The 11572-nt window shown below is 37.3% G+C and overlaps 1 protein-coding gene and 1 long non-coding RNA gene across 5 annotated transcripts; both read right to left on the reverse strand.

Annotated features, from left to right (window-relative positions):
• Positions 1-266: 266 nt before the first annotated feature.
• On the reverse strand, positions 267-4087 carry LOC113015883 (G2/M phase-specific E3 ubiquitin-protein ligase-like). 4 transcript variants are annotated; one of them, XM_026158246.1, is made up of 6 exons: positions 4008-4087; positions 3154-3470; positions 2852-3033; positions 1608-1778; positions 1112-1326; positions 267-978 (listed from the first exon to the last, which is right to left on the reverse strand). In XM_026158246.1, the coding sequence occupies exons 1-4, from the start codon at positions 4082-4084 to the stop codon at positions 1611-1613; spliced, it is 744 nt and encodes a 247-aa protein (XP_026014031.1). In that variant the 5' UTR covers positions 4085-4087; the 3' UTR covers positions 267-978; positions 1112-1326; positions 1608-1610. The 4 variants fall into 4 exon arrangements, with proteins under 4 accessions (XP_026014031.1, XP_026014030.1, XP_026014028.1 ...); XM_026158245.1 differs by lacking the exon at positions 267-978 and adding an exon at positions 1429-1512 and having other exon boundaries at positions 1014-1326; XM_026158243.1 differs by lacking the exons at positions 267-978; positions 1112-1326; positions 1608-1778 and adding an exon at positions 1951-1969 and having other exon boundaries at positions 2505-3033.
• A 1043-nt stretch (positions 4088-5130) lies between these two features.
• Positions 5131-6976, reverse strand: LOC113015893 (uncharacterized). Its single transcript, XR_003271175.1, has 3 exons — positions 6790-6976; positions 5490-5702; positions 5131-5154 (listed from the first exon to the last, which is right to left on the reverse strand). It is a non-coding gene; the product is annotated as an uncharacterized LOC113015893 (long non-coding RNA).
• Between the last annotated feature and the right edge of the window lie 4596 nt (positions 6977-11572).

Below are 11572 nucleotides of genomic sequence, written 5' to 3' on the forward strand. Positions count from 1 at the left end.
AGGTCGACCGCGATACAGCATTTCAAGAGAGCAAATATCTCATTTAGTATCTCTTGGAATGAACTGGCAAAGCATTGCAACATGCTTAGGGGTTAGCTCCCGTACTCTGTACGGGCACAGAGAGGACCTTGGCATTGAGCCACTGACTTATGCAACATTATCCGATGAAAACCTGAACAGGGTTGTTAGGGAAATCCTTCAGTATACCACAAATGCAGGTGAACGATATGTGCATGGCAGCTTGAGATCACGTGGGTTACGAATCCAAAGGTGGCGTGTAAGACAAAGTCTACAAGAAATTGACCCCTTTGGACGTTCCCTCAGAAGACGCAATGCAATACGTCGACGACTGTACAGTGTTCCTTTCCCCAATCAGTTATGGTGAGAAAATTTTAACAGGAAAACAGTCCTGATTCTAAGTCTATAGCGAAATGGATTATCTAAAGCAAAATAACTCATTGTTTTATTTACTCAAACGTGTGCATATCCTTGACCATGTCATAGTTTCCCCATACATAACTTATACTGATTTCATTTTTCTATAGGCATATAGATGGAAACCACAAACTTGTGAGATGGAGGATGGTGTTCCATGGCTGTGTGGATGGTTTCAGTAGAACCATCATCTACCTTGCGTGTTTAGATAACAACAGGGCATCAAGTGTTTTGTCACTGTTCATGGTTGGTGTTCAGAACTTTGGAATGCCATCCAGCGTGAGATGTGATCATGGACTAGAAAACACTGGTGTTGCCCGTTTCATGCTTTACAGGCAAGGACTGAACAGGCATAGTGTTATCACTGGCAGGTCTGTGCATAATCAAAGAATTGAGCGATTATGGGCAGAATTAAATCAAGTGGTCTCATATCATTTTGTTAATCTTTTCAATTTTATGGAGTCTCTCTCCCTCTCTCCTCCCCCCCCCACCGGACGGTTGTGGAGAGAAGCCAATTGGTGGAACAGTGTGTTCCGTCTTGATCTAAAGGAAAAGCAATACTGTCAAACATGGCATTAAAGACAAAAACACAGCAAGCATTTCTACTTTTAACTGATTCAATGAAAAGATGCACTGCATTATAAATTGAACACAATGCTTAAAACGCTAAATTTACCTTCTGCATCTGTTAGGTAGTCTCTCCAGAAACTAATGACAACTGCTTCAGCATGCCTTTTATTGCTCCCAGCTGGAGAAAGGCGGATGGTAAAGAGGCTGTCAAGAAGGTCAGCTGTAAGCACTGAAGGTGACCAGCATAGAAGGGTGCGAAAACTCTCTGGGTGAGCTTGGATTTTGTCCAGCACCTCAAGTGTCCGTAGTCCATCCTGAAATCTAAATGATAATCAGAATTACCTTTAAAATCACAAATCACATCAAAAATGAATGGATCCAAGAAGTATAATCTAAAACATATGAATATACAATAATTTTTACTTCAGATTATTCACATCATCAAAAGTGTATATCCCAAATCTGCATTTTTCATGTGATGCTGTCACCTTTGGAGGCATGGTGTACCTACACATAAAGAAATGTCACACAAAATTCCCAGAATACAAGGCAATCAGCATGGGTTTGAGTTACTTATTGGACAACAATAAATAAATACATACCTTTCAAATGGACCACGGACTCTGTATTACTTGGAACATGATAATGTCATGTATAAGCAGATCCTTGTCTTCCAGCCTCCGTAGCGGCCTCAGGCAGCCAGCATTGGCTAAGTATTCCTGAAGTGGCTCAGTTGCTACTATCAGATCTTCAAAGGATTTACACTCTTTAACCTTCAAATAAAAAAATAAAAAATTAATGGGCCCCAATTAATACATGGAGTAGAACGAAATGCACACTGTCAAGTGTTCCTTTGACTGTGAGGTGCCCACACTTGAAAAAGACCAGACTTTGAATTTCACTCAACTTTATTGTGACCAGCTAGTTTGATAGCTGGTAGGTAGGTAGCAGCAGGTAAAAAAACCTTTCAACACAAAAATAAAGAACATTCCATTAACCATTCAGATAAATTACATGCATTACACAGAAGACAGATGAAATAACAAAATACACTTCAGTAAAGCCATTTACCATGTGGTTAACTGTGTTAATTTAACTGTGGTTCTTAAATATACAAAATGTGTCTTCTTTGCATTAACACTTTTTTTTATAAACAATTGTATTTTAAAGTATACATTTTAAAGTTCAAACATTTTAATAGACTTTAAGGATTTTCTTTACAAAGAATTATTTTCTTTAAATCAAAACCAAACATTTATTCACTAGTTTTACGATCCACCCAAGGATTTGGGGGGGTAACTATTTTTAATATTAATTAACATAAATATGTGGGAACACTAACTGAACAAACAATTTATTCAAACTTAAACATTCATTTTTGTCAATATAATTTTTTAAACTTAAATGCAGCAACTATTTCCCTAAGCGTAAAACATTTGCACAACTGAGCTTCCATAGTTCCAAATATATGTGCAGCAAATGTGAGCTCAAGAGCTCACCGATAGCCCGTCTTGTTCAAAGTCTTCCTCACAGTGGAAAAGTGCTTTGTTTGCCGTCCTCTCAGTATGTTGCTCACGGGTCAAATGACTGCTGCATGCATTTTAAGGTCTACTAGGCACGCCCACCCTTGATTGCTCTAATGTGGCTCACCTGGCAGGGCGGCGCACACCAGGCCGTGCTTAGTTGTTGATTGCACCCAAGGTCTAATCAGTGGCCATGCGCACGCAGCAGCACCGAACAGGTAGTGGGCAGGAGGAGGAAGAGAGGAATAACAGCCACACCTACTAGGCCAGCGCGACACACACAATACTAAAACATTATCCAACAACTGACAAATCAGTTTTACCCTTTTAATTTTTTCACGCAGGTCACTATCGGCAACATCTTCTAAAACTGGTTTAGCCAAATCTGGGCCATCAACAAGGCAAGAGAAGAGTGTTGGGGACAGAAAGCCTGCTGGTGGACCACCATGTACAAGGCTTACTGCAATGGCTCTGCCTGCAATGAAGTACCTGTCCTCCCTCATGGCTAGAAATAATGAAAAACATTACATGTCAATAGATGCATGAAAGCGCTTGACACGAACTTCATAAAAATGATTTTTTTATTGCATTACTCCAGGGATATCAGCCTAAAATCAATACATACCAGCACTATCAAGCGCCAAGTTCATTTTGCCTTCTTCACCCTCAAACATTGGAGACAGGGGTAAAGCTTCGATCAGAAGTCTTAGAAATTCTCTTCTTGGTCCACCCAAGTCAACAGCCTCTTCAGGTACTCCCATATCGTCAGAAAACCTGACAGAAATTGTGTGGCATGGATCATATGTCGCTTGTTTAAAACCTCTAATTGCTCCATCCAGGACTGTTGATCTATTAATGTTGAACTTGCATTTCTTCTGTTGGTTTACTTTTGCAGAAAGTTCCTCCAAAATATCTTTTGCTGATACCAAACAACTTGAAGTCCTGTAGGATTAAAATAAAGAAAAGAAAAAAAAAGAAAAAATATTGAAATGAACATCAGTAAAAACATTCAGATACAAGGGCTACAAGGACATACAAAGTTTTGTCAAAATCAGAATCAGCATACTTTATTAATCCCTAAAGGAAATTATCATAATCATAAGCAAAATGTACAAAGGAGTATATTGCTCAGTGGCTTTTTATATTGTTTATATGTTTTGGAGAACTAGAAAGCACTAGAGCAAAGAAAAATAGTTTCAATGCGCAATAAGTAAATTTCATTTCATTGTCAGATAGGCTGTTAAAAATTCACTGCCTATTTCAAATAAAATAAAATTTGCCAGCATTACAGCATTATCATTTGACTCTGTAGACATTATTCAAAAAACTGTTTTGTTAACAGCAAATATAAATATCATATATGCATATAAATATCTGAGGATGGATTACACTCCTTCACAACACTGGTTACAGTATTGGATTGCAACAAATATGGTGTGTTTAATTGGCTACTGTAAAACATTTGTATTTGAAACTAACCTTTCGCTCTGCAGGCTTGCTAGTATAGCCTGGTTAAGTTCCTCATCATCAGAAGACATGTCAGATAGTGGAGTCATGATTGAAAGGTATTTATCGTAGTTTACAGATTGACTGTGTGTTGATGTAGAGGGTAATGCTGAACAATCATTCTCTGGATTCCTGGTCTGGTAGGGTGAGCTTGAGGTATTTCGGCACGTCAGGACCAGAACTGGATCACTTAAAGATGCAGATGATGAGGTAGAAGGCTGACTAGTGGAAGGGTAGATTTCCAATGAAGACACTGGTAACTGGCTGAAGGAAATGTTTGTTGAAGCGCTGCTGTACTTGTGTGAGATACTACTTTCATGGGTCAAGGCAGGAGTTTCCGTTAATAATGTTCCATTACAAACTGATGAGGCAGGAGATTGCGTCGGAGCAGAGATTGGTTGGAAGGCAGCTGTTGAACTGGCAAAACTGTCTGAAGATGATGAGCGCAGCTGCCTTGATGAAACAGGGTTTTCTTCACAGTTTTCCTCACTGCTGTAGCTTGTAATATCATCCTTAGAAATAAAATAATAATTATAATAATTCACATATATTGAATTTGAACATTAAATACCATATATCCAACCTCTTCTGCTTATTCTTATCAGAGGTGGGGTGGTTGGAGCCTATCCCAGCTACCATAGGGTGAGAAATTTCAAGAGTTAATAGATCTTTCTCACAATTACTTTTACATACTAGGCAGACAAAATTGTAACACATCTCCTGAACAGCAGTAGTCTTACGTTCTATAATTCACAAACAGTCCAACAGAGCAGCTGTAAATTTAGTCAATACCAGAGCTTAGGATTAACATTTAAAAAAAGGAACATTAACTTGGTACTATTCTATCCAACTACAAAAGGTGAAAGGCAAGTTTAAAAAGAACAGAGATGAGAAAGTTCAAAGGTTGTTTATGCACCAATTTCTGGTCTTCATATTATTACTGTACAGTGCTATGTAGATTCATTCAAAAGTCAAACAACGTACCAAAATTGGTTTTGATGGTCTGATGTATAGGGCTTTCGATTTATAAATTTTATGTATGAGATTTGCATCCAGCTCCTGTCCTGCTCGCAGTTTGGGCGCAATCAGTCTGTTTCCACAAGCCATCAGAAACTCCAGGCTGGAAAACAGTTACAGTAAGTTGTAAAATGTTTAAAATCCAAAACAGCAAAAATGTTCCAATAACTTTTTTAGAGCTAATCTTGTTTTCCTCTTTGAATCAGACTTAAACCAGTAGTAGCAGAAGTAAACTTTATACAAATGTCAAAAAAGTATGCCAAAAATGGAGTGTTCAAGAAAGGATAACTGATTTGGTTCTTTTATTTTAGTTTACTGATTCATGTCTACCTGTTCTCTGACTTAAATCGTTATGTAAAGCTTTGAAATGCCTAGATATCGAAAAGACTACTGACAAAAGCTGTGTCGCATTAGGTTTCGACTGCTAGCACAACCTACCTTACATCAATAGAAAGTTTATCTCCAAAGGCGTCCCTTATTTGTTCAGAGACAGTTTTCTGGTCCCAGGATTTTTGGAATTCAAATCCATTCAATATATGCCCTTGTTCATGTAAATGTTGTTTTGTGCGATGCTTGACAACAACACTGCTTGATGGCCGTGGAAGAAGGATGACATCTTTGTTGAAAGTATCATGATAATGTGTCTTGGCCCTATGAAACAAAACAGAAACTATATTCAGATTTATGTATCTTTTGTTTTATTTACCTATACTTAGACACTATCAGTTCCTTAAGAAAGTTGCTAATGTCACTTGGTAGTGACCAGCTTACATGTTAAACTGTTGCTAAGCTTTTATAAATAAAATAAAATGTTACACAGTTTATATTAAAAAAAAAAAAACAGTATCACAGCTAGCCATTTAGCCCACTTGAATATGTTTAAAGTTGCTTGTGCATGTAAGAGTTGAGTATAATAGCAAACACAAATAACAGAAACATAATTTGAAAGAAAAAAATGCATAAAGTAATAGCATGCCTATAAATTGCCTTTGAAAAAAAATGGAAAATGTACGTAAAATAGAAAATGTTTTGGGGTTTGACCATTTTAATTCACTGAAGCTTGAATTAAAAAAAAAAAAAAAAAAAAAAAAAAAAAAAAATATATATATATATATATATATATATATATATATAGTACAATGCATAAGGATTTTTTTTTACTGCTCTACAAAGAGGCATACAAAGAAACATTTGCTATTACTTTGACTAAAGAACAAAAAGGACACCGATCATATTTCTTTTTTTCTTATTTCATACACTGTAGAAACTGGACTGAAGGCATGACTTGGCATCCATGTTTATCTACCTCTACAGTGGTACAGATATTGATCCACTCACAACACAGAGTTGGATTGATGTCTTCTAGCAAGATTAAAATTCTACCCCAAAAAATAAATAAATAAATAAATACAAAACTAAACAAAAACAACAAGAAAATTAACCCAACCTTTTATTTAGCAGGCTAATGTAGCTACCACCTCCCACATTAATAAAGAAGATTTAATAAATTAATCCTAAAGTAAGCATCAACTTACACTCGGGTCACAAGTACAAACAGCCACTAATATTGAAATAAATGCCACGGTCTTTACTGTTCTTAATGTGGATGCTGCTGAATAAATTAGCTAGGGCTAAAAATTTATAAGGGTAACAAAGTGCGTTGCTAAATCAGCAAAGCACATTTCGTATTTTGTATTTCGCAGTTGTATAGTTAAGTGGCAAACTGTTTTGTTCTTACCTTTTCCTTGATCTGCAGTTCCAGTTGCCAAAGTGTTTCTGGGTCTGATATCGCAAAGACTGCCCCACTCCAGTCGAACTCCGTGTAGCTACTTGACTCGTTGAAGATACCCGGGTGTTAGCTGGTCTAAAAAGTTCCCTCATCTCACTTTCCACCGTGCTGTGGGTAACACTGGGTGCAGTTGAGCCCATCCCATCTCGATCAAGTGACGAGGACAACGATGTGACCGTTTCAGGAGATGATAAAATATTTCTTAACAACCCGACAGCTTGCTGAAGAACTCGAGTTTCTTCTCCCCCCTCCATGCTGTCAGACACTTGAAAGTGACCCACGCGTGCTTCTCAGCCAATCACAGCGGTACAGACACCCAGCCTTCCGTTTCCATTAAACTCCTTCCGTTTCCACTATACTCTTTCATTCACATACATTATTCTCTTGCATACATATATTTTCTTCAGATATGTATGCATTCTCTTTTTACATCAGAATCAGAATCAGAATGGGTTTATTGCCAGATGTTGAGGTTTACAACATTAGGAAATTGCTGCGGTGCTTCAGTGCAGACAATAAGAATTAAAGTGCTATGTAGAAAGAAAGATATGTGCATGAGATATACATGAGATATATACATGAGAATAAGAATTATGAGTGCTACGTAGAAAGATATATACATGAGTGCAGGTGGTGATCAGTGCCAAACATGGAATGATGCAGTGAACACAGCGTAGGGTCATGTGTTAGTAGCGGGAACAGTCATATGGTTATTGTTCATGTGTCCAACAGCAGAGGGGAAGAAACTGTTCTTATGGCGAGAGGTTCTGGTGCGAATGGACCGGAGCCTCCTGCCTGAGGGGAGCAGGTCAAACAGACTGTGTCCAGGGTGAGAAGGGTCAGCTGAGATCCGGGCTGCACGCCGCAGAGTCCTGGAGGTGTACAGGTCCTGCAGAGATGGGAGTCTGCAGCCAATCACCTTCTCAGCAGAGCGCACAACACGCTGCAGTCTCTGTTTGTCCCTGATAGTGGCTCCAGCGTACCACACGGTGATGGAGGAGGTGAGGATGGACTCGATGATTGCAGTGTAGAATTGCATCATCGTCCGTGTTGGCAGGTTGAATTTCTTCAGCTGCCTCAGGAAGTACATCCTCTGCTGGGCTTTCTTGATGACGGAGGTGATGGTGGGCTCCCACTTCAGGTCCTGGGTGATGGTGGTACCCAGGAAGCGGAATGAGTCCACAGAGGTGATGGGGGTGTCAGTCAGGATGATGGGGGGGAGTGGGGCTGTGTGCTTCCTGAAGTCCACAATAATCTCCACTGTCTTCTGGGCATTCAGCACCAGGTTGTTGTGGCTGCACCAAGACACCAGACGTTCAACCTCCCTCCTGTAGGCAGACTCGTCCCCGTCCGAGATGAGCCCAATGACGGTGGTGTCGTCTGCGAACTTGATTAGCTTGACAGACTGGTGGGTGGAGGTGCAGCAGTTGGTGTACAGGGAGAAGAGCAGAGGAGAAAGAACACAGCCCTGAGGGGAGCCGGTGCTGATGGTCCGGGAGTCCGAGACATTCTTTCCCAGCCTCACGTGCTGCTTCCTGTCCGTCAGGAAGTCAGTGATCCACCGGCAGATGGGATCAGGCACATTCATCTGGGAAAGCTTGCCTCGGAGATGGTCTGGAAGGATGGTGTTGAAGGCAGAGCTGAAGTCCACAAACAGGATCCTGGCGTAGGTTCCTGGGGAGTCCAGATGCTGCAGGATGAAGTGTAGGGCCATGTTGATGGCGTCGTCTACAGACCTGTTGGCTCTATATGCAAACTGCAGGGGGTCCAGGAGGGGGGCCGTGAGGGTCTTGAGATGGGAGAGAACTAGGCGCTCAAATGACTTCATGACCACAGATGTCAGAGCCACGGGTCTGTAGTCATTTAGTCCAGTGATCCTAGGTTTCTTGGGGACAGGGATTATGGTAGAGGACTTGAAGCAGGCAGGCACATGACATGCCTGCAGTGAGGAGTTGAAAATGCCAGAAAACACTGGGGCCAGCTCGTTTGCACATACATATATTATTAGTAAGATTAAATGCATTTTGAATGCATGTAAATGAGAGCAAAATGTAGGAATGCATAAATGAAAATGCATGTATGTTAGAGTGCAAATGTGTAAATATGTAGATTAAAATACATGTATAAGAGAGCATAATATTGCAATGTGTGTGTTAAATATGTGTAAACATGAGAATAAAAATATCTAAATATAAAAATTAAAATAAAACTACGTGAGAGTGAAAGTATATGTATGTGAAAGAAGAATATATGTGTGTGAGAATGAAAATATATGTATGTGAGAGTGAAAATATATGTGTGTGAGAGTGAAAATATATGTATGTGAGAGTGAAAATATATGTGTGTGAGAGTGAAAATATATGTATGTGAGAGTGAAAATATATGTGTGTGAGAGTGAAAATATATGTGTGTGAGAGTGAAAATATATGTATGTGAAAGAAGAATATATGTGTGTGAGAATGAAAATATATGTATGTGAGAGTGAAAATATATGTGTGTGAGAGTGAAAATATATGTATGTGAGAGTGAAAGTATATGTGTGTGAGAGTGAAAATATATGTATGTGATAGTGAAAATATATGTGTGTGAGAGTGAAAATATATGTGTGTGAGAGTGAAAGTATATGTGTGTGAAAGAAGAATATATGTGTGTGAGAGTGAAAGTATATGTGTGTGAAAGAAGAATGTATGTGTGTGAGAATGAAAATATATGTGTGTGAGAGTGAAAATATATGTATGTGAGAGTGAAAATATATGTGTGTGAGAGTGAAAATATATGTGTGTGAGAGTGAAAATATATGTATGTGAGAGTGAAAATATATGTATGTGAGAGTGAAAATATATGTGTGTGAGAGTGAAAATATATGTATGTGAGAGTGAAAATATATGTGTGTGAGAGTGAAAATATATGTGTGTGAGAGTGAAAATATATGTATGTGAGAGTGAAAATATATGTGTGTGAGAGTGAAAATATATGTATGTGAGAGTGAAAATATATGTGTGTGAGAGTGAAAATATATGTGTGTGAGAATGAAAATATATGTATGTGAGAGTGAAAATATATGTGTGTGAGAGTGAAAATATATGTATGTGAGAGTGAAAATATATGTATGTGAGAGTGAAAATATATGTGTGTGAGAGTGAAAATATATGTGTGTGAGAATGAAAATATATGTATGTGAGAGTGAAAATATATGTGTGTGAGAGTGAAAATATATGTGTGTGAGAATGAAAATATATGTGTGTGAGAGTGAAAATATATGTGTGTGAGAGTGAAAGTATATGTGTGTGAGAATGAAAATATATGTATGTGAGAGTGAAAATATATGTGTGTGAGAATGAAAATATATGTATGTGAGAGTGAAAATATATGTATGTGAGAGTGAAAATATATGTGTGTGAGAGTGAAAATATATGTGTGTGAGAATGAAAATATATGTATGTGAGAGTGAAAATATATGTGTGTGAGAGTGAAAATATATGTATGTGAGAGTGAAAATATATGTATGTGAGAGTGAAAATATATGTGTGTGAGAGTGAAAATATATGTATGTGAGAGTGAAAATATATGTGTGTGAGAGTGAAAATATATGTGTGTGAGAGTGAAAATATATGTATGTGAGAGTGAAAATATATGTGTGTGAGAGTGAAAATATATGTATGTGAGAGTGAAAATATATGTGTGTGAGAGTGAAAATATATGTGTGTGAGAATGAAAATATATGTATGTGATAGTGAAAATATATGTATGTGAGAGTGAAAGTATATGTGTGTGAAAGAAGAATGTATGTGTGTGAGAATGAAAATATATGTGTGTGAGAGTGAAAATATATGTGTGTGAGAATGAAAATATATGTATGTGAGAGTGAAAATATATGTGTGTGAGAATGAAAATATATGTATGTGAGAGTGAAAATATATGTGTGTGAGAGTGAAAATATATGTGTGTGAGAGTGAAAATATATGTGTGTGAGAATGAAAATATATGTATGTGAGAGTGAAAATATATGTGTGTGAGAGTGAAAATATATGTGTGTGAGAATGAAAATATATGTATGTGATAGTGAAAATATATGTATGTGAGAGTGAAAGTATATGTGTGTGAAAGAAGAATGTATGTGTGTGAGAATGAAAATATATGTGTGTGAGAGTGAAAATATATGTGTGTGAGAGTGAAAATATATGTATGTGAGAGTGAAAATATATGTGTGTGAGAGTGAAAATATATGTGTGTGAGAGTGAAAATATATGTGTGTGAGAATGAAAATATATGTATGTGATAGTGAAAATATATGTATGTGAGAGTGAAAATATATGTGTGTGAGAATGAAAATATATGTATGTGATAGTGAAAATATATGTGTGTGAGAATGAAAATATATGTGTGTGAGAGTGAAAATATATGTGTGTGAGAGTGAAAATATATGTGTGTGAGAGTGAAAATATATGTATGTGAGAGTGAAAATATATGTGTGTGAGAGTGAAAATATATGTGTGTGAGAGTGAAAATATATGTGTGTGAGAGTGAAAATATATGTATGTGATAGTGAAAATATATGTATGTGATAGTGAAAATATATGTATGTGATAGTGAAAATATATGTATGTGAGAGTGAAAATATATGTGTGTGAGAATGAAAATATATGTATGTGAGAGTGAAAATATATGTATGTGAGAGTGAAAATATATGTGTGTGAGAGTGAAAATATATGTGTGTGAGAATGAAAATATA

This window comes from Astatotilapia calliptera, chromosome 23, assembly GCF_900246225.1.
Source record: "Astatotilapia calliptera chromosome 23, fAstCal1.2, whole genome shotgun sequence".
Lineage (NCBI taxonomy): Eukaryota > Metazoa > Chordata > Actinopteri > Cichliformes > Cichlidae > Astatotilapia > Astatotilapia calliptera.

Coding starts and splice junctions, on each gene's coding strand:
- LOC113015883 (XM_026158243.1), bottom strand. CDS start 4,084: ATGACTCCACTATCTGACATGTCTTCTGATGATGAGGAACTTAACCAG. Junction 3,471..4,007: donor GCAAGCCTGCAGAGCGAAAG/GTTAGTTTCAAA, acceptor TTAATCCTACAG/GACTTCAAGTTGTTTGGTAT. Junction 3,034..3,153: donor CTTGGCGCTTGATAGTGCTG/GTATGTATTGAT, acceptor CATTATTTCTAG/CCATGAGGGAGGACAGGTAC.